This window comes from Anser cygnoides, chromosome 31 (genome assembly GCF_040182565.1).
Source record: "Anser cygnoides isolate HZ-2024a breed goose chromosome 31, Taihu_goose_T2T_genome, whole genome shotgun sequence".
Lineage (NCBI taxonomy): Eukaryota > Metazoa > Chordata > Aves > Anseriformes > Anatidae > Anser > Anser cygnoides.
The window spans coordinates 3,214,366-3,237,431 of NC_089903.1; the positions used below are offsets into that span (position 1 = coordinate 3,214,366).

The 23,066-nt window shown below is 55.9% G+C and overlaps 1 protein-coding gene and 1 non-coding gene across 2 annotated transcripts in view; one reads left to right on the forward strand and one right to left on the reverse strand.

Annotated features, from left to right (window-relative positions):
• Window positions 1-21,367, forward strand: part of POLR2A (RNA polymerase II subunit A) — a 41,131-nt gene extending 19,764 nt beyond the window's left edge. The window contains 12 exon segments of the mRNA XM_066985160.1: window positions 562-767; window positions 1,301-1,525; window positions 1,924-2,170; window positions 14,785-14,885; window positions 14,968-15,072; window positions 16,110-16,292; window positions 17,277-17,480; window positions 18,322-18,508; window positions 19,303-19,416; window positions 19,818-19,967; window positions 20,057-20,430; window positions 20,432-21,367. Coding sequence (XP_066841261.1) covers window positions 562-767; window positions 1,301-1,525; window positions 1,924-2,170; window positions 14,785-14,885; window positions 14,968-15,072; window positions 16,110-16,292; window positions 17,277-17,480; window positions 18,322-18,508; window positions 19,303-19,416; window positions 19,818-19,967; window positions 20,057-20,430; window positions 20,432-21,214 — 2,879 coding nt within the window. The 3' untranslated portion in view covers window positions 21,215-21,367.
• A 391-nt stretch (window positions 21,368-21,758) lies between these two features.
• On the reverse strand, window positions 21,759-21,840 carry TRNAL-UAG (transfer RNA leucine (anticodon UAG)). The gene has a single exon. It is a non-coding gene; the product is annotated as a tRNA-Leu (tRNA).
• Window positions 21,841-23,066: the final 1,226 nt, after the last annotated feature.

Consider the following 23,066-nt stretch of genomic DNA (forward strand, 5'->3'; position numbering starts at 1 on the left):
TTTGGGGCACTTGGAGACCCCCAGGAATCAGCTTGGGGACGCTCAGGAAGGTTTTGGGGGAATTTTGGGACACACAGAAGGAGCTTGTGGGACCCCCAGGAAGGTTTTGGGACACTTTGGGATGCACATAAAGACCTTGAGGACCCCCAGAAAGATTTTGGGGTACTCAGAGACTACCAGGAAACAGCCTGGGGACCCCCAGGGAGGTCTTGGGGCACTTGGGGACACACAGAAAAGGCTTGAGGACCCCCAGGAAGGTTTTTGGGAACTGAGGTGACTCCCAGGAAACAGTCTGGGGACCCCCAGGAAGGTTTTGGGACACTTGGGGGACCCCCAGGAAGGTTGGGGGGCCTCAGGCCCCCACCAAAAAACAGCCTGGGGCCCTCCCAGCCCAGACACGGGGCACTTGAACCCCAACAACCCCCGGGAAGCTGCCAAGGGGAAGCCCCCAGCAGCTCTCCGGGCACCTGGGGACCCCCAAAAGGGTGCTGAGGACCTCGTGGCGGGGGGGTGGGTCCCCGGGCGGTGCCTCACACCCCGCTGCCCCCCGCTTTATGGCAGGGGTGAAGGAGCTGAGCCGCAAGCTGGTGATCGTGAACGGGGAGGACCCGCTGAGCCGGCAGGCGCAGGAGAACGCCACGCTGCTCTTCAACATCCACCTGCGCTCCACGCTCTGCAGCCGCCGCATGGTGGAGGAGTTCCGCCTGAGCGGGGAGGCCTTCGACTGGCTGCTGGGCGAGATCGAGTCCAAGTTCAACCAGGCCATCGTGAGTGGGGGGGTTTGGGGGGGGGGGTTTGGAGAGGTTTGGGGGTCTTTGGGGTGAGGACAGGGAGTTCTGGGAGGTCTTTGGGGAGTTCTGGCTCAGCGGGGAGGCCTTGGACTGGCTGCTGGGCAAAATCGAGTCCAAGTTCAACCAGGTTGGGGACCACACTGGGGACAGGACAGTCAGGGTGGTTTTGGGGTCCCCTGGTCCCCCACATGTCCCCAGGTGCGCCCCAAGAAGATTCTGGGGTTGGATCTTGGGGTTTCGGGACCAGACTGGGGAACAGATCAGGGACAGAGTGATTTTGGGGCCCCCTGTATTTCCCCAGGTGCACCTCAGGGAGATGGTGGGGTCAGATCAGGGGATTTGGGACCAGACTGGGGACAATCGGGGTGGTTTTGGGGTCCCGTGGTCGCCCGTATCTCCCCAGGGACATGTTGGGGTCAGACTGAGGGGTTTCGGGACCAGACTGGGGATGGGATCAGGGACCACGGGGGCGGCTTCGGGGTCCCCTGACGTGTGTGTCCCCCCTGCAGGCGCACCCCGGGGAGATGGTGGGGGCGCTGGCGGCGCAGTCTCTGGGCGAGCCGGCCACGCAGATGACCCTCAACACCTTCCACTACGCCGGCGTGTCGGCCAAGAACGTGACGCTGGGCGTGCCGCGCCTCAAGGAGCTCATCAACATCTCCAAGAAGCCCAAGACGCCCTCGCTCACTGTCTTCCTGCTGGGCCAGAGCGCCCGCGACGCCGAGCGCGCCAAGGTGGGGGTCCCACGGGGGGGCTGCACGGCCTCCTGGTGGCCCTGGGGCTTCGTGTCCTTGCGGTCCTGTGGTGGCCCCGGGGCTTCATGTCCCCGCTGTGTCCCTACAGCCTGTGGTGGCCCCGCAGTCCCACATCCTCCTCTCTTTGTACCGACCCGAGTCCTCGTGCTGTCCCTGTGTTCCCATCTTGTGCCATCCCTCGTGTCCCCCGGGCCGTCCCCATACCGTCCCTGTGCCATCCCTGTATCCCCGTACTGTCTTTGTGTCCCCATACCAGCCCCCCCAGGACATCCTGTGCCATCCCCATGTCCCCATCCTGTCCCCACGTCCCCATCCTGTCCCCGCACTGTCCCCGCGTCCCCGCACCGCCCCCCCACTGACTCCGTGTCCCCCCCCAGGACATCCTGTGCCGCCTGGAGCACACGACGCTGCGCAAGGTGACGGCCAACACGGCCATCTACTATGACCCCAACCCGCAGAGCACGGTGGTGGCCGAGGACCAGGAGTGGGTCAACGTCTACTACGAGATGCCCGACTTCGACGTCAGCCGCATCTCGCCCTGGCTGCTGCGCGTCGAGCTCGACCGCAAGCACATGACGGACCGCAAGCTCACCATGGAGCAGATTGCCGAGAAGATCAACGCCGGTGGGTGGGGGGCGGGGGGCGCGGGGGGGGGCTCTGAAGGGTCTGGGATCAGATTTTGGGGGGGGGTGGCGTCGGGGGGTCAGATTTTGGGGGGGCGACATCGGGGGGTCAGATTTTGGGGGGGGACGTATTTTGGAGGGGGCGCGTCGGGGAGGCGGATTTTGGGGGGGCGGATTTTGGGGGGAGCGTCGGGGAGGCAGATTTTGGGGGGGTGCGTTGGGGGGATGTATTTTGTGGCGGCAGATTCTGAGGGGCCGCGTCGGGGGGCGGATTTTGGGAGGGCGCGCGTCGCGGGGGCAGATTTCACAGGTCTTGGAACGGATTGGGGGAGGATTTGGGGGCGTGGGGGGTGTTGGGGATTTGGGGTAGCATTGGGGGGAACATGGGGGAGATTTTATAATTAGTGTGGGGGGAGATAGATGGTAATTAGTACGGGGGGAGATAATTAGCATGCGGTAGATAGATGATAATTAGTATGCGGGAACATACATGATAATTAGTATGGGGGGAGATGGGAGATAATTAGCATGGGGGGGAGATGGGAGATAATTAGCATGGGGGGAAGATGGGAGATAATTAGCCTGGGGGGAGATAGATGGTAATTAGCCTGGGGGGAGATAGATGGTAATTAGCCTGGGGGGAGATAGATGGTAATTAGCCTGGGGGGAGATAATTAGCCTGGGGGGAGATAATTAGCCTGGGGGGAGATAATTAGCCTGGGGGGAGATAATTAGCCTGGGGGGAGATAATTAGCCTGGGGGGAGATAATTAGCCTGGGGGGAGATAATTAGCCTGGGGGGAGATAGATGATAATTAGTATGGGGGGAGATAGATGATAATTAGTATGGGGGGAGATAGATGATAATTAGTATGGGGGGAGATAGATGATAATTAGTATGGGGGGAGATAATTAGTATGGGGGGAGATGGGAGATAATTAGTACGGGGGGAGATAATTAGTATGGGGGGAGATGGGAGATAATTAGTGTGGGGGGAGATGGGAGATAATTAGTAGGGGGGGAGATAGATGGTAATTAGTGGGGGGGGAGATAGATGGTAATTAGTAGGGGGGAGATAGATGGTAATTAGTCTGGGGGGAGATGGGAGATAATTAGTCTGGGGGGAGATAATTAGTCTGGGGGGAGATAGGAGATAATTAGCATGGGGGGAGATAATTAGTGTGGGGGGAGATGGGAGATAATTAGTGTGGGGGGAGATGGGAGATAATTAGTGTGGGGGGAGATAATTAGTATGGGGGGAGATAGATGGTAATTAGTACGGGGGGAGATAGATGATAATTAGTACGGGGGGAGATAGATGATAATTAGTACGGGGGGAGATAGATGATAATTAGTCTGGGGGGAGATAATTAGTCTGGGGGGAGATGGGAGATAATTAGTCTGGGGGGAGATGGGAGATAATTAGTCTGGGGGGAGATGGGAGATAATTAGTCCGAGGGGAGATGGGAGATAATTAGTATGGGGGGAGATAATTAGTATGGGGGGAGATGGGAGATAATTAGTATGGGGGGAGATGGGAGATAATTAGTATGGGGGGAGATGGGAGATAATTAGTATGGGGGGAGATGGGAGATAATTAGTATGGGGGGAGATGGGAGATAATTAGTGTGGGGGGAGATGGGAGATAATTAGTGTGGGGGGAGATAGATGGTAATTAGTACGGGGGGAGATAGATGATAATTAGTGTGGGGGGAGATAATTAGTACGGGGGGAGATAGATGGTAATTAGTACGGGGGGAGATAGATGGTAATTAGTACGGGGGGAGATAGATGGTAATTAGTACGGGGGGAGATAGATGGTAATTAGTACGGGGGGAGATAGATGGTAATTAGTACGGGGGGAGATAGATGGTAATTAGTACGGGGGGAGATAGATGGTAATTAGTACGGGGGGAGATAGATGGTAATTAGTACGGGGGGAGATAGATGGTAATTAGTACGGGGGGAGATAGATGGTAATTAGTACGGGGGGAGATAGATGGTAATTAGTACGGGGGGAGATAGATGGTAATTAGTACGGGGGGAGATAGATGGTAATTAGTACGGGGGGAGATAGATGGTAATTAGTACGGGGGGAGATAGATGGTAATTAGTACGGGGGGAGATAGATGGTAATTAGTACGGGGGGAGATAGATGGTAATTAGTACGGGGGGAGATAGATGGTAATTAGTACGGGGGGAGATAGATGGTAATTAGTACGGGGGGAGATAGATGGTAATTAGTACGGGGGGAGATAGATGGTAATTAGTACGGGGGGAGATAGATGGTAATTAGTACGGGGGGAGATAGATGGTAATTAGTACGGGGGGAGATAGATGGTAATTAGTACGGGGGGAGATAGATGGTAATTAGTACGGGGGGAGATAGATGGTAATTAGTACGGGGGGAGATAGATGGTAATTAGTACGGGGGGAGATAGATGGTAATTAGTACGGGGGGAGATAGATGGTAATTAGTACGGGGGGAGATAGATGGTAATTAGTACGGGGGGAGATAGATGGTAATTAGTACGGGGGGAGATAGATGGTAATTAGTACGGGGGGAGACAGATGGTAATTAGTACGGGGGGAGACAGATGGTAATTAGTACGGGGGGAGACAGATGGTAATTAGTACGGGGGGAGATAGATGGTAATTAGTACGGGGGGGGATGGGAGATAATTAGTCTGGGGGGAGATAATTAGCATGCGGTAGATAGATGATAATTAGTATGCGGGAACATACATGATAATTAGTATGCGGGAACATACATGATAATTAGTATGGGGGGAGATGGGAGATAATTAGTATGGGGGGAGATGGGAGATAATTAGCATGGGGGGGAGATGGGAGATAATTAGCATGGGGGGGAGATGGGAGATAATTAGCATGGGGGGAGATAGATGGTAATTAGCCTGGGGGGAGATAATTAGCCTGGGGGGAGATAATTAGCCTGGGGGGAGATAATTAGCCTGGGGGGAGATAATTAGCCTGGGGGGAGATAGATGATAATTAGTATGGGGGGAGATAGATGATAATTAGTGGGGGGAGATAGATGATAATTAGTATGGGGGGAGATAGATGATAATTAGTATGGGGGGAGATAGATGATAATTAGTATGGGGGGAGATAGATGATAATTAGTATGGGGGGAGATAGATGATAATTAGTATGGGGGGAGATAATTAGTATGGGGGGAGATGGGAGATAATTAGTACGGGGGGAGATAATTAGTATGGGGGGAGATGGGAGATAATTAGTATGGGGGGAGATAATTAGTGTGGGGGGAGATGGGAGATAATTAGTGTGGGGGGAGATGGGAGATAATTAGTAGGGGGAGATAGATGGTAATTAGTAGGGGGGGAGATAGATGGTAATTAGTAGGGGGGGAGATAGATGGTAATTAGTGGGGGGGGAGATAGATGGTAATTAGTAGGGGGGAGATAGATGGTAATTAGTAGGGGGGAGATAGATGGTAATTAGTAGGGGGGAGATAGATGGTAATTAGTAGGGGGGGAGATGGGAGGTAATTAGTCTGGGGGGAGATAATTAGTCTGGGGGGAGATAGGAGATAATTAGCATGGGGGGAGATAATTAGTGTGGGGGGAGATGGGAGATAATTAGTGTGGGGGGAGATGGGAGATAATTAGTGTGGGGGGAGATAATTAGTATGGGGGGAGCTAGATGGTAATTAGTACGGGGGGAGATAGATGATAATTAGTACGGGGGGAGATAGATGATAATTAGTACGGGGGGAGATAGATGATAATTAGTCTGGGGGGAGATAATTAGTCTGGGGGGAGATGGGAGATAATTAGTCTGGGGGGAGATGGGAGATAATTAGTCTGGGGGGAGATGGGAGATAATTAGTCTGGGGGGAGATGGGAGATAATTAGTATGGGGGGAGATAATTAGTATGGGGGGAGATAATTAGTATGGGGGGAGATGGGAGATAATTAGTATGGGGGGAGATGGGAGATAATTAGTATGGGGGGAGATGGGAGATAATTAGTGTGGGGGGAGATGGGAGATAATTAGTGTGGGGGGAGATAGATGGTAATTAGTACGGGGGGAGATAGATGATAATTAGTGTGGGGGGAGAGAATTAGTAGGGGGGGAGATGGGAGATAATTAGTGTGGGGGGAGATAGATGGTAATTAGTACGGGGGGAGATAGATGGTAATTAGTACGGGGGGAGATAGATGGTAATTAGTCTGGGGGGAGATGGGAGATAATTAGTCTGGGGGGAGATGGGAGATAATTAGCATGGGGGGAGATAATTAGCATGCGGGAGATAGATGATAATTAGTATGCGGGAACATACATGATAATTAGTATGGGGGGAGATAGATGATAATTAGTATGGGGGGAGATAGATGATAATTAGTCTGGGGGGAGATAATTAGTCTGGGGGGAGATGGGAGATAATTAGTCTGGGGGGAGATGGGAGATAATTAGTCTGGGGGGAGATGGGAGATAATTAGTCTGGGGGGAGATGGGAGATAATTAGTACGGGGGGAGATAATTAGTATGGGGGGAGATGGGAGATAATTAGTGTGGGGGGAGATGGGAGATAATTAGTATGGGGGGAGATAATTAGTGTGGGGGGAGATGGGAGATAATTAGTATGGGGGGAGATAATTAGTCTGGGGGGAGATGGGAGATAATTAGTATGGGGGGAGATAATATAGTCTGGGGGGAGATAGGAGATAATTAGCATGGGGGGAGATAATTAGCATGGGGGAGATGGGAGATAATTAGTGTGGGGGGAGATGCGAGATAATTAGTGTGGGGGGAGATAATTAGTACGGGGGGAGATAGATGGTAATTAGTACGGGGGGAGATAGATGGTAATTAGTACGGGGGGAGATAGATGATAATTAGTCTGGGGGGAGATAATTAGTCTGGGGGGAGATGGGAGATAATTAGTCTGGGGGGAGATGGGAGATAATTAGTCTGGGGGGAGATGGGAGATAATTAGTCTGGGGGGAGATGGGAGATAATTAGTCTGGGGGGAGATGGGAGATAATTAGTACGGGGGGAGATAATTAGTATGGGGGGAGATGGGAGATAATTAGTATGGGGGGAGATGGGAGATAATTAGTATGGGGGGAGATGGGAGATAATTAGTATGGGGGGAGATGGGAGATAATTAGTATGGGGGGAGATGGGAGATAATTAGTATGGGGGGAGATGGGAGATAATTAGTGTGGGGGGAGATGGGAGATAATTAGTGTGGGGGGAGATGGGAGATAATTAGTGTGGGGGGAGATAGATGGTAATTAGTGTGGGGGGAGATAGATGGTAATTAGTACGGGGGGAGATAGATGGTAATTAGTCTGGGGGGAGATGGGAGATAATTAGTCTGGGGGGAGATGGGAGATAATTAGCATGGGGGGAGATAATTAGCATGCGGGAGATAGATGATAATTAGTATGCGGGAACATACATGATAATTAGTATGGGGGGAGATAGATGATAATTAGTATGGGGGGAGATAGATGATAATTAGTATGCGGGAACATACATGATAATTAGTATGGGGGGAGATAGATGGTAATTAGTACGGGGGGAGATAGATGGTAATTAGTACGGGGGGAGATAGATGGTAATTAATACGGGGGGAGATAGATGGTAATTAGTACGGGGGGAGATGGGAGATACTTAGTCTGGGGGGAGATGGGAGATAATTAGCATTGGGGGAGATAATTAGCATGCGGGAGATAGATGATAATTAGTATGCGGGAACATACATGATAATTAGTATGGGGGGAGATAGATGATAATTAGTATGGGGGGAGATAGATGATAATTAGTATGGGGGGAGATAGATGATAATTAGTATTGGGGGGAGATGGGAGATAATTAGTATTGGGGGGAGATGGGAGATAATTAGTATTGGGGGGAGATGGGAGATAATTAGTATTCGGGGGGGATGGGAGATAATTAGCCTGGGGGGGAGATGGGAGATAATTAGCCTGGGGGGGAGATGGGAGATAATTAGCCTGGGGGGAGATAGATGGTAATTAGCCTGGGGGGAGATAATTAGCCTGGGGGGAGATAATTAGCCTGGGGGGAGATAATTAGCCTGGGGGGAGATAATTAGCCTGGGGGGAGATAATTAGCCTGGGGGGAGATAGATGATAATTAGTATGCGGGAACATACATGATAATTAGTATGGGGGGGAGATAGATGATAATTAGTATGGGGGGAGATAGATGATAATTAGTATGGGGGGAGATAGATGATAATTAGTATGGGGGGAGATAGATGATAATTAGTATGGGGGGAGATAGATGATAATTAGTGGGGGGAGATAGATGATAATTAGTGGGGGGAGATAGATGATAATTAGTAGGGGGAGATAGATGATAATTAGTAGGGGGAGATAGATGATAATTAGTAGGGGGAGATAGATGATAATTACTATGGGGAGAGATAGATGATAATTAGTATGGGGGGAGATAGATGATAATTAGTATGGGGGGAGATAGATGGTAATTAGTGGGGGGAGATAGATGGTAATTAGTAGGGGGAGATAGATGGTAATTAGTGGGGGGAGATAGATGATAATTAGTATGGGGGTAGATAGATGATAATTAGTATGGGGGGAGATAATTAGTATGGGGGGAGATAATTAGTATGGGGGGAGATGGGAGATAATTAGTACGGGGGGAGAGAATTAGTATGGGGGGAGATGGGAGATAATTAGTGTGGGGGGAGATAATTAGTGTGGGGGGAGATGGGAGATAATTAGTGTGGGGGGAGATGGGAGATAATTAGTGTGGGGGGAGATAGATGGTAATTAGTAGGGGGGAGATAGATGGTAATTAGTAGGGGGGGAGATGGGAGATAATTAGTCTGTGGGGAGATGGGAGATAATTAGTCTGGGGGGAGATGGGAGATAATTAGTCTGGGGGGAGATAATTAGTCTGGGGGGAGATAGGAGATAATTAGCATGGGGGGAGATAATTATTCTGGGGGGAGATAGGAGATAATTAGCATGGGGGGAGATAATTAGCATGGGGGAGATGGGAGATAATTAGTGTGGGGGGAGATGGGAGATAATTAGTGTGGGGGGAGATAATTAGTATGGGGGTAGATAGATGGTAATTAGTACGGGGGAGATAGATGATAATTAGTCTGGGGGGAGATAATTAGTCTGGGGGGAGATGGGAGATAATTAGTCTGGGGGGAGATAGATGATAATTAGTATGGGGGGAGATAGATGATAATTAGTATGGGGGGAGATAGATGGTAATTAGTGGGGGGAGATAGATGGTAATTAGTAGGGGGAGATAGCTGATAATTAGTACGGGGGGAGATAGATGATAATTAGTACAGGGGGAGATAGATGATAATTAGTCTGGGGGGAGATAATTAGTCTGGGGGGAGATGGGAGATAATTAGTCTGGGGGGAGATGGGAGATAATTAGTCTGGGGGGAGATGGGAGATAATTAGTACGGGGGGAGATAATTAGTATGGGGGGAGATGGGAGATAATTAGTATGGGGGGAGATGGGAGATAATTAGTCTGGGGGGAGATGGGAGATAATTAGTCTGGGGGGAGATGGCAGATAATTAGTATGGGGGGAGATGGGAGATAATTAGTGTGGGGGGAGATGGGAGATAATTAGTGTGGGGGGAGATGGGAGATAATTAGTGTGGGGGGAGATAGATGGTAATTAGTACGGGGGGAGATAGATGATAATTAGTGTGGGGGGAGAGAATTAGTGTGGGGGGAGATGGGAGATAATTAGTGTGGGGGGAGATAGATGGTAATTAGTACGGGGGGAGATAGATGGTAATTAGTACGGGGGGAGATAGATGGTAATTAGTACGGGGGGAGATAGATGGTAATTAGTACGGGGGGAGATAGATGGTAATTAGTACGGGGGGAGATAGATGGTAATTAGTACGGGGGGAGATAGATGGTAATTAGTACGGGGGGAGATAGATGGTAATTAGTAGGGGGGGAGATGGGAGATAATTAGTCTGGGGGGAGATGGGAGATAATTAGTCTGGGGGGAGATGGGAGATAATTAGTCTGGGGGGAGATGGGAGATAATTAGTCTGGGGGGAGATGGGAGATAATTAGCATTGGGGGAGATAATTAGCATGCGGGAGATAGATGATAATTAGTATGCAGGAACATACATGATAATTAGTATGGGGGGAGATAGATGGTAATTAGTATGGGGGGAGATAGATGATAATTAGTATTGGGGGGAGATGGGAGATAATTAGTATTGGGGGGAGATGGTAGATAATTAGTATTGGGGGGAGATGGGAGATAATTAGCATGGGGGGAGATAGATGGTAATTAGCCTGGGGGGAGATAATTAGCCTGGGGGGAGATAATTAGCCTGGGGGGAGATAATTAGCCTGGGGGGAGATAATTAGCCTGGGGGGAGATAATTAGCCTGGGGGGAGATAATTAGCCTGGGGGGAGATAATTAGCCTGGGGGGAGATAGATGATAATTAGTATGCGGGAACATACATGATAATTAGTATGGGGGGGAGATAGATGATAATTAGTATGGGGGGAGATAGATGATAATTAGTATGGGGGGAGATAGATGATAATTAGTATGGGGGGAGATAGATGATAATTAGTGGGGGGAGATAGATGATAATTAGTATGGGGGGAGATAGATGATAATTAGTATGGGGGGAGATAGATGATAATTAGCATGGGGGGAGATAGATGATAATTAGTATGGGGGGAGATAGATGATAATTAGCATGGGGGGAGATAATTAGCATGGGGGGAGATAATTAGCATGGGGGGAGATAATTAGCATGGGGGGAGATGGGAGGTAATTAGTACGGGGGGAGATGGGAGATGATTAGTACGGGGGGAGAGAATTAGTATGGGGGGAGATGGGAGATAATTAGTATGGGGGGAGATAATTAGTGTGGGGGGAGATGGGAGATAATTAGTGTGGGGGGAGATGGGAGATAATTAGTGTGGGGGGAGATGGGAGATAATTAGTGTGGGGGGAGATGGGAGATAATTAATGTGGGGGGAGATGGGAGATAATTAGTGTGGGGGGAGATAATTAGTATGGGGGAGATGGGAGATAATTAGTGTGGGGGGAGATGGGAGATAATTAGTATGGGGGGAGATGGGAGATAATTAGTATGGGGGGAGATGGGAGATAATTAGTCTGGGGGGAGATGGGAGATAATTAGTATGGGGGGAGATGGGAGATAATTAGTATGGGGGGAGATGGGAGATAATTAGTATGGGGGGAGATGGGAGATAATTAGTATTGGGGGGAGATGGGAGATAATTAGCATGGGGGGAGATAGATGGTAATTAGCCTGGGGGGAGATAATTAGCCTGGGGGGAGATAATTAGCCTGGGGGGAGATAATTAGCCTGGGGGGAGATAATTAGCCTGGGGGGAGATAATTAGCCTGGGGGGAGATAATTAGCCTGGGGGGAGATAATTAGCCTGGGGGGAGATAGATGATAATTAGTATGCGGGAACATACATGATAATTAGTATGGGGGGGAGATAGATGATAATTAGTATGGGGGGAGATAGATGATAATTAGTATGGGGGGAGATAGATGATAATTAGTATGGGGGGAGATAGATGATAATTAGTATGGGGGGAGATAGATGATAATTAGCATGGGAGGAGATAGATGATAATTAGTATGGGGGGAGATAGATGATAATTAGCATGGGGGGAGATAATTAGCATGGGGGGAGATAATTAGCATGGGGGGAGATAATTAGCATGGGGGGAGATAATTAGCATGGGGGGAGATGGGAGGTAATTAGTACGGGGGGAGATGGGAGATGATTAGTACGGGGGGAGAGAATTAGTGTGGGGGGAGATGGGAGATAATTAGTATGGGGGGAGATAATTAGTGTGGGGGGAGATGGGAGATAATTAGTGTGGGGGGAGATGGGAGATAATTAGTGTGGGGGGAGATGGGAGATAATTAGTGTGGGGGGAGATGGGAGATAATTAATGTGGGGGGAGATGGGAGATAATTAGTGTGGGGGGAGATAATTAGTATGGGGGAGATGGGAGATAATTAGTGTGGGGGGAGATGGGAGATAATTAGTATGGGGGGAGATGGGAGATAATTAGTATGGGGGGAGATGGGAGATAATTAGTCTGGGGGGAGATGGGAGATAATTAGTATGGGGGGAGATGGGAGATAATTAGTATGGGGGGAGATGGGAGATAATTAGTATGGGGGGAGATAATTAGTATGGGGGAGATGGGAGATAATTAGTATGGGGGGAGATGGGAGATAATTAGTACGGGGGGAGATGGGAGATAATTAGTATGGGGGGAGATGGGAGATAATTAGTACGGGGGGAGATAGATGGTAATTAGTACGGGGGGAGATAGATGGTAATTAGTACGGGGGGAGATAGATGGTAATTAGTACGGGGGGAGATAGATGGTAATTAGTACGGGGGGAGATAGATGGTAATTAGTACGGGGGGAGATAGATGGTAATTAGTACGGGGGGAGATAGATGGTAATTAGTACGGGGGGAGATAGATGGTAATTAGTCTGGGGGGAGATAGATGGTAATTAGTCTGGGGGGAGATGGGAGATAATTAGTCTGGGGGGAGATGGGAGATAATTAGTCTGGGGGGAGATGGGAGATAATTAGTTTGGGGGGAGATAATTAGTCTGGGGGGAGATGGGAGATAATTAGTTTGGGGGGAGATGGGAGATAATTAGTCTGGGGGGAGATAATTAGTTTGGGGGGAGATAGGAGATAATTAGCATGGGGGGAGATAATTAGCATCGAGGAGATGGGAGATAATTAGTGTGGGGGGAGATGGGAGATAATTAGTGTGGGGGGAGATAATTAGTATGGGGGGAGATGGGAGATAATTAGTATGGGGGGAGATAGATGGTAATTAGTACGGGGGAGATAGATGATAATTAGTACGGGGGAGATAGATGATAATTAGTACGGGGGGAGATAGATGATAATTAGTACGGGGGGAGATAGATGATAATTAGTCTGGGGGGAGATAATTAGTCTGGGGGAGATAATTAGTCTGGGGGGAGATGGGAGATAATTAGTCTGGGGGGAGATAATTAGTCTGGGGGGAGATAGGAGATAATTAGCATGGGGGGAGATAATTAGCATGGGGGGAGATAATTAGCATGGGGGGAGATAATTAGCATGGGGGGAGATAATTAGCATGGGGGAGATAGATGATAATTAGTATGCGGGAACATACATGATAATTAGTATGGGGGGAGATAGATGATAATTAGTATGGGGGGAGATAGATGGTAATTAGTATGGGGGGAGATGGGAGATAATTAGTATTGGGGGGAGATGGGAGATAATTAACATGGGGGGAGATAGATGGTAATTAGCATGGGGGGAGGTAATTAGCATGGGGGGAGGTAATTAGCATGGGGGAGGTAATTAGCATGGGGGAGGTAATTAGCATGGGGGGAGGTAATTAGCATGGGGGAGATAATTAGCATGGGGGAGATAATTAGCATGGGGGGAGGTAATTAGCATGGGGGGAGGTAATTAGCATGGGGGGAGGTAATTAGTCTGGGGGGAGGTAATTAGTCTGGGGGGAGATAATTAGTATGGGGGGAGATGGGAGATAATTAATATGGGGGGAGATAATTAGTATGGGGGGAGATGGGAGATAATTAGTCTGGGGGGAGATAATTAGTATGGGGGGAGATGGGAGATAATTAGTCTGGGGGGAGATAATTAGTATGGGGGGAGATGGGAGATAATTAGTATGGGGGGAGATAATTAGTAGGGGGGAGGTAGATGATAATTAGTAGGGGGGACATGGGGGTAGCGTTCGGGGAACGCTGGTGGAGGTTTGGGGCAGATGTGGGGGGCGTTGGGGGGGGTGGGTTCGCTTTGGGGTGCATTGGGGGAGGTTTGGGGAGGATTTGGGGGCGTGGGGGCGATGTGGGGGCCCTGGGGTGTTGTGGGTTTGGGGTAGCGTTGGGGGGACCTTTGGGGGAATTTAGGGGAGATTTGGGGGCATCGAGGAATATTAGGGAGGTTTGGGGGTCTTGGGGGTGACTTGGGGGAGGTTTGCGGTTGGTGGTGGTCATTGGGAGAGGTTTTGGGGGCATCAGGGCATATTTGGGGGAGATTTGGGGGTTTTGGGATTTGGGGGGGCGTTGGGAGGGAGTTGGGAGGCTTTGGGGGGGAGCCGAGGGGTGTTGGGGTGTTTGGGGGTGTTGGGAGAATTTTGGGGAGCTTTTGGGGGCCTTTGGGGGACTATTGGGGGGGGCTTGGGAGGCACGGAGGGCGTTGGGGTCCCGGGGGGAACACTCGGGGCACCTGGGGATGTTGGGGGGGCAGGGGGGGTGTCCAGAGGGTCTCGAGGGGCGTTGGGGGGTGTCCTGGATGCGCTCCGTGGGTGCTGGGGGGGATTTTGGGGGTCCGAGAGGTGCTGGGGCGGGGTCCTGCAGTGACCGCGGGGGGCACCAGGGAGTCCCAGGGGACACGAAGAGCACCACAGGGACCTCAGGGGCACCCAGGGGTGAGCCTGGAGGGCGCTGGGGGTACCCCGGAGGTCCTGTATGGGTGCTGGGGGGAACACCCTGGTGACCCCCCCCCCCCTATTTTTTAAGGTTTCGGGGACGACCTGAACTGCATCTTCAACGACGACAACGCCGAGAAGCTGGTGCTGCGCATCCGCATCATGAACAGCGACGAGAACAAGATGCAGGAGGTCAGGGCGGGGGTGGGGGCAGCACCCTTGGGTGCCGGGGGGGGGTTGCCGGGCAGGGCGTCACCCCCCCGCGTGTCCCCAGGAGGAGGAGGTGGTGGACAAGATGGACGACGACGTCTTCCTGCGCTGCATCGAGTCCAACATGCTGACCGACATGACGCTGCAGGGCATCGAGCAGATCAGCAAGGTGCGGGGCCGGGCAGCACCCATGGGTGCACCCCTCGTGTCCCTGGGGAGCCCCTGGGTGTCCCTCATGTCCCTGGGGGCGCCCCTGGGTGCCCCTCGTGTCCCTGGGGGTGCACGGAGGACCCCACGGGGTGGGTCCGGGAGGTTCAGGACATGCACCCGAGGGGGTGTGGGGGCGCAGGGTGCTGCTGCGGGTGGCTGGGGAGCACCCGTGGGCGCACAAAGCCTCTGTGGGTGTCTGGGGGTGCATAGGGGTCTCAAATGGAACCTTTAGGAGGTCGAGGGTGCTTGTGGGGGTGCCTGTGGGAACCCCACAGGGTGCTTGGGTGCCTGGGATGTTCCTCCAGGTACCAGGGAGCACCCATGGGTGCTTGTGGCGGTGCCTATAGGAACCCCACAGGGTGCTTGGGTGCCTGGGATGTTCTTCTGGGTACCTGGGAGCACCCATGGGTGCTTGTGGTGGTGCCTATAGGAACCCCACAAGGTTCTTGGGGGTCTGGGGTATTCCCTGGGTCCCCAGCAGCACCCATGGGTGCTCATGGTGGTGCTTATAGGAACCCTGTGAGGTGCTTGTGCACCTGGGGTGTTCCCTGGGTCCCCAGCAGCACCCATGGGTGCTTGTGGTGGTGCTTATAGGAACCCCAAAAGGTTCTTGGGTTCCTGGGGTGTTCCCTGGGTCCCCTGCAGCACCCATGGGTGCTCGTGGTGGTGCTTATAGGAACCCCAAAAGGTTCTTGGGTGCCTGGGATGTTCTGGGTTCCTGGGAGCACCCATGGGTGCTTGTGGCGGTGCCTATGGGAACCCAGTGAGGTGCTTTTGCACCTGGGGTGTTCCCCGGGTCCCCAGTAGCACCCATGGGTGCTCAGTGCATCCCGCTGCCCTTCCTGGATCCCAAGGAGCACCTGAAGGTCTCCACGCAGCAGCCCCAGCTCAGCCCCCCTGTATCCATCCACGAAGTCCCTGGGGTGCCCGGGGTGCCCCCCAACCCCCCCCAGAGGGCACCCATGGGTGCCGCTGACCCCCCTTTCCCCCCCCCAGGTGTACATGCACCTGCCGCAGACGGACAACAAGAAGAAGATCATCATCACGGAGGACGGCGAGTTCAAGGCGCTGCAGGAGTGGATCCTGGAGACCGACGGCGTCAGCCTCATGCGGGTGCTGAGCGAGAAGGACGTGGACCCCGTGCGCACCACCTCCAACGACATCGTGGAGATCTTCACCGTGAGTGGGGCGGCACCCATGGGTGCCCCCGCGGGCTCCGGGAGTTGGGGTGACACGAGCCTTTGGGGTGATTCAAGGCACCCATGGGTGCCCCGGTGGGGTCCTGGAGGGTGGGTGCCCCGCTGGTGCTGGGCACGGAGCTGGGAGCAGGGGGGGGGCTTTGGGGGTGACTGAGGGCACCCATGGGTGCCCCCGCAGGCTTCAGGAGTGGGGGTACTCCGAGCCTTTGGGGTGATTCGGGGCACCCATGGGTGCCCCAGTGGGCTCCTGGATTCGGGGTGCCCCCCTGGTGCTGGGCACGGAGCTAGGAGCGGGAGGGGGCTTTGGGGGTGACTCAGGGCACCCATGGGTGCCCCGGTGAGCTCCTGGAGTGTGGGTGGCCTGAGCCTTTGGGGTGGCTCAGCACCCATGGGTGTGGCAGGTGCTGGGCACTGAGGCGGTGCACGGGGGGGGGGGGGGGGTGCAGAGCCTTTGGAGTGACTCAGAGCACCCGTGGGTGCCCTGGAGGGCTCCTGGAGCATGGGTGCCCCGAGCCCTTGGGTAGCTCAGCACCCATCGGTGCCCTGCAGGTGCTGAGCATCGAGGCGGTGCACTGGGGAGTATAGGGCCTTTGGGGTGACTTGGAGCACCCATGGGTGCCCTGGTGGTGCACAGGGAGCTGTGAGCATGGGCACATAGAGCCTTGGGGGTGGCTCAGCACCCATGGGTGCCCTCAGGTGCTGGGTGGGAGCTGTGAGCGGGGGGATGCAGAGCCTTGGGGTGACTCAGAGCACCCATGGGTGGTGCCCTGGTGGGCTCCTGGAGCATGGGTGGCTGAGCACCCTTGGGTGCAGCGGGTGGTGGGCATCGAGGCAGTACACAGGGGGACTGTGGAGCCTTTGGGGTGACTTGGAACACCCATGGGTGCCCGAGGCGGTGTCTGGGAGCTGTGAGCAGGGGGATGCGGAGCCTCGGGGTGACTCGGAGCACCCCTGGGTGCCGCAGGTGCTGGGCATCGAGGCGGTGCGCAAGGCGCTGGAGCGCGAGCTGTACCACGTCATCTCCTTCGACGGCTCCTACGTCAACTACCGGCACCTGGCGCTGCTGTGCGACACCATGACGTCCCGCGGGCACCTCATGGCCATCACGCGCCACGGCGTCAACCGCCAGGACACCGGGCCCCTCATGAAGTGCTCCTTCGAGGAGACGGTGCGCGGGGCGGGCTGGGGGTCCTGCGGGGGGGGGTTGGGGGTCCTGCGGGGTGGGAGCGGGGCTGGGAATGGGATTGGGGAGGGTTCAGGGGTCCTACGGGGTGGGGATGGGGCTGGAGGGGAGGGATTTCGGGGTCCTACGGGGTGGGGAAGGGGCTGGAGGGGGGGGTTCGGGGGTCCTATGGAATGGGGAGGGGACTGGGAATGGGGCTGGGGAGAGGTTCAGGGTCCTAAGGTGTGGGGATGGGGCTGAGGGGGGGGGGGGTTGGGGGTCCTACGGGGTGAGAGCAGGGCTAGGGGCAGGATTTGGGGGGTCCTAGTGGGATGGGGATGGGGATGGGGGGGGATTCAGGGGTCCTACGGGGTGGGGATGGGGCTGGGGATGGGGGCTGCATTTGGGGGGCTGCAAGGTGGGAATGGGTCTGCAGGGGACTGGGAATGGGACTGGGGGGGCAAATGGGGCAGGAGGAGGGGCAGGGGTCCTATGGGGTGGGGATGGGGCTGGAGGGGGGGGTTCAGGGGTCTTGGAGCACCCCGGCCCCTTTGGGGCTGGATTTAAGGACCCCACCCCTTTCACCCCCCCGTTCCCTATGGGGGGGTTAGTTGAACTTGGGGGGCTCCTGGGCTGGATGTGGGGGCGCTGGGCTCGTTTTGGGGTCTCACCTTTACGTAACGGGATTTCAAACACCGCGGTGGTTTTGGGGCCGCCCCACTGGGAGCACCCCGGCCCCTTTGGGGCTGGATTTAAGGACCCCACCCCCTTCACCCCCCCGTTCCCTATATGAGGGTGCCCCCCGGGGTCTGATTTTCGGGGTCCCCCCCCCCCCCCCCCGTTTCAGGTGGACGTGCTGATGGAGGCGGCGGCGCACGGCGAGAGCGACCCCATGAAGGGGGTGTCGGAGAACATCATGCTGGGGCAGCTGGCGCCCGCCGGCACCGGCTGCTTCGACCTGCTGCTGGACGCCGAGAAGTGCAAGCACGGCATGGAGATCCCCAGCGCCATCCCCGGCCTCGGCGTGGGCGGCTGTGAGTGACCCCCCCGGGCGGGGTGGGGGTCCCCAAAAGGGTCCCCAAGGGGTCCCCCAAAGGGTCCCGGGGGGCTTTGGGGGATGGGGATGGGGCAGAGGGAGCGGGTGAGGGGGGCTTTGAGGTCGGTTTGGGTGGGGTCTGGGGTGCTTGGGGGTGGGGGGGCTGAAGCTGGGGTTGTGGGGGGGCAGATACTGGGGTCCCCAAGGGACCTGGACGGTGGGGTCCCCGTGTTTGGGAATGGGGTGACCTGGACATTGGGGTCCCAAGGGATCTGGATATCAAGGTCCCCTTTGTTGGGGTTGGAGGGGGCCTGGACATTGGGGTCCACAAGGGACCTGGATGTTGGGGTCCCCTTGGCAGGGATTGGGGTGGCCTGGACACCAGGGTCCCCAAGGGACCTGGACGTTGTGGACCCCTCGGTTGGGACTGGGGGAGCTGGACATTGGGGTCCCCAAGGGACCTGGATGTTGGGGTCCCCTTGGTTGGGATCAGGGTGACCTGGACACCAGGGTCTCCAAGGGGCCTGGATGTGGGGGGTCCTGGGGTTGGGGGGTCCTGGACAGGGGGGTCCCCAGGGTCAGGATTGGGGTGGCCTGGACATGGGGGTCCCCAAGGAACACGGACGTTGGGGTCCCCATGGTTGGGATGGGGGTGGCCCGGACATCTGGGTCCTTGCAGTGGGGTTGGGGTTGGCCCGAACGCTGGGGCCCCCCCAAACTCCGGGGTCCACGGGGTGTCCCCGTGCCCCCAAGGGGGGCGACACCCCCGTGCTGACGGCGCTCCCCCCGCAGCCACCGGCATGTTCTTCGGCTCGGCGCCCAGCCCCATGGGGGCCATGTCCCCCGCCATGACCCCGTGGAACCAGGGAGCCACCCCCGCCTACGGGGCCTGGTCCCCCAGTGTCGGTGGGTGCCCGGGACCCCGGGGGGGGGGGGGGGGGCTGGGGGGTGTTGGGGGGGGGCTGGGGGGCTTGGGCACAGCCCTTGGTGGCCATGGGGGTGGACTTGGGGGGCTCTTGGGGTCCCTGGGGCAGCTCTGGGGGGCTGCGAGGGGGCTTTGGGGTGGGTTCAGGGTCTGGGGGGGGGGGGGGTTATTGGGGGTCTCCAGGCCCTGCTGGGGGGCACTGGGGGTTAATGGGGGGGGAATTAACGGGTGGGGGCTCCATGGGCAGACAGGGTGCAAGGGGAGCGGGGCGCTTCAGGAACTCGTTGTGAGTCCCTGGGGTGTCTTGGGAGGGGGCACGGGGCTCTGCGCCCCCCCCCCCGGGTGCTCCCCCCGCGCTCACCCCTCTCTGTGCCCCCCCCAGGAAGCGGCATGACCCCCGGGGGGGCCGGCTTCTCCCCCAGCGCCGCCTCGGACGCCAGCGGCTTCAGCCCCGGCTACTCGCCCGCCTGGTCGCCCACCCCCGGCTCCCCGGGCTCCCCGGGGCCCTCCAGCCCCTACATCCCCTCCCCAGGTGAGTGCCCCCTGCCCCGGGGGGGCCATGGGACCCCCCCGTCCCCCCCGGGGTCTCCTCTTCTTCATCCTCTTCCTCCTCCTCCGCAGGCGGCGCCATGTCCCCCAGCTACAGCCCCACCTCGCCCGCCTACGAGCCCCGCTCGCCCGGGGGCTACACCCCGCAGAGCCCCAGCTACAGCCCCACCTCGCCCAGTTACAGCCCCACGTCCCCCAGCTACAGCCCCACCAGCCCCAACTACAGCCCGACTTCTCCCAGTTACAGCCCGACTTCTCCTAGCTACAGCCCCACCTCGCCCAGCTACAGCCCGACTTCTCCCAGTTACAGCCCCACTTCTCCCAGTTACAGCCCCACTTCTCCCAGTTACAGCCCGACCTCGCCCAGCTACAGCCCCACATCCCCCAGCTACAGCCCGACTTCTCCCAGCTACAGCCCGACATCCCCCAGCTACAGCCCGACATCCTCCCAGCTACAGCCCGACATCCCCCAGCTACAGCCCCACTTCTCCCAGTTACAGCCCAACCTCTCCCAGCTACAGCCCCACCTCGCCCAGCTACAGCCCAACCAGCCCCAACTACAGTCCCACCTCGCCCAACTACACCCCGACCAGCCCCAGTTACAGCCCCACCTCGCCCAGTTACAGCCCGACCAGCCCCAACTACACCCCGACTTCGCCCAACTACAGCCCCACGTCCCCCAGCTACAGCCCCACCTCTCCCAGTTACAGCCCCACCAGCCCCAGTTACTCCCCATCCAGCCCCCGCTACACCCCGCAGTCGCCCACCTACACCCCCAGCAGCCCCAGCTACAGCCCCAGCAGCCCCAGTTACAGCCCCACCAGCCCCAAGTACACCCCGACCAGCCCCAGCTACAGCCCCAGCTCCCCCGAGTACACCCCGACCAGCCCCAAGTACAGCCCCACCAGCCCCAAATACAGCCCCACCAGCCCCAAATACAGCCCCACGTCCCCCACCTACAGCCCCACCACCCCCAAGTACAGCCCCACCTCGCCCACCTACAGCCCCACCTCGCCCGTCTACACCCCCACCAGCCCCAAGTACAGCCCCACGTCCCCCACCTACAGCCCCACCAGCCCCAAGTACAGCCCCACCTCGCCCACCTACAGCCCCACCAGCCCCAAGGGCTCCACCTACAGCCCCACGTCCCCCGGCTACAGCCCCACGTCGCCCACCTACAGCCTCACCAGCCCCGCCATCAGCCCCGACGACAGCGACGAGGACAACTGAGCCGGGGGCCGCGGGCTGGGGGGCTGCCCCCCAAGTGGGGGGCGCGGGCAGGGGAGGCTTCCCCTGTCCCTGGGGGCCAGGGCTGTGGCCCCCCGTCCCCGTGGGGCCGCTGGTTCTGGGCCAGGTGTAATTTATGGGTGTTGGTAGTTAATTAGGGGGAATTAAGGGGGGGGGGAGGGATGTGGGAACCCCACGGTGGTGGCTTTGGGGGCAGGGGGGGTCCTTTACCCCCTCGCCCCCCTTCACTTCGGTTCTTTGATGTACTTGGGGAAAACGATTGTAACTTCACTTTTGGGAAAAATAAAGGTTTTACTAATTTTCAGCTTCGTCTGTGCCTGTTTTGGGGGGATCAGTGGGCTCGGGGTCCCCCCAGTCCTATTTCTCCCTGGCGTCCCACTGCCCCTTTTCCTCCTGGGCACCCCTGCCCCCCTTCCTCCCCGGGGTCCCCCCCTTTAGGGCAGCCCCATGCCCCCCCCAGGCCCCCTTCGTGCTTTGGGGGTCCCCTGGCCTCGGTGGGGGCCACAAAATGGGGGCGGCGCCCCGCTGGCAGCGGTGGGATTCGAACCCACGTCCCCGCGGGGACTGGAGCCTAAATCCAGCGCCTTGGACCGCTCGGCCACGCTACCGCGCGCCGGCCCAGCCCCGCCCGCGGGGGGTCGCCTCTGGGGGGGCGGGGCCAGCAGGGGGCGGGGCCGGAGGGGGCGGGGCCAGCGGGCGGGGAGGGGCGCCCGGGGCCGCGGGTTCGAGTCCCGCCGCCGCCCAAAGCGCCCCGGCCCCGCTGCTTTGCACACTCGGGTTGGCTTTGCACGCTGCCTTGCACGCTCCTGTTGGCTTTGTGCGAGAAAAATCTCAAATAATTTTCTTCAGACGGGATCTTCTGTGAAGCTATTTTATTCGCGATTGCAATGGCGGGCGCCCTGCCCATTGGGAGTGCGTTACAGTAAATATACCACAACCTTTTATTCCCTATTACCCGACACCTGATCTCCTCCCCTGTTTCCTCATTGGCTGAGTACTACAGGTTCACAAGCTACTCCACGCTCCTCTATACCATATTTGTACAATTCTTCTGGTTTTCAACCCTTTAATTTCTCCCTTTTCCCTTTTTTTTCCTCCTTTCTTATGTTTTGAGAACCTGTGAGCTTTGTTTTACTGTTCCCACACGGCTCATCCTGTTTTTCTCAAGCTTCTGCCTTATTTTGGAACAGCGAGGCCTTCTCCTGTCCACTTATCTACGTAGCATTTGTCCTTGTTATGACTACACAGCTACCTTAGAATACAGAATAGTTCTCTACTGCAAAAACACAACTTAGTTTCTCACATTTTGCACACTCGTGCTGGCTTCATTCACATGTTCCTTCGCTCCGTTGCCCACTCATGCTGGCATCACGCTCCGTGGCTGGCTTTGCACACTCCTCTACTCCCTTGCACGCTCCCCTGTTCTGTTGCATGCTCTCCTGCCTGCCCCCTTGCACACTCCCCTGCCCCCTTGCACACTCCCCTGTTCCATCGCACGCTCCCCTGCAGCTGCAGGGCCCGTGCAGCATCGCACTGCAAAGGGTGCACGGAATCCACCCGGAGGTCTTTTAATTAAAAAATTAATTATAGAGCTCTGCAGAGTCAGGTACTCAGCGATCTTTTTGCAAAGCCAGCACCCCTCTGACCCAAACCCGCGTCATTTACACCCAGCAAACTGGTGAAAAGTCTTTTGGGGCACTTTTGGTCGGCTGTTCCAGCTCACCTAACTCATCTCTACTGAGCTGGGGGGCGGGACACACAGATCCCACATTAGCATTTTGACGGGTGTGATTTTTAATACGTTAATGACCCTTAATGAGCAAAAGGCTCAGCC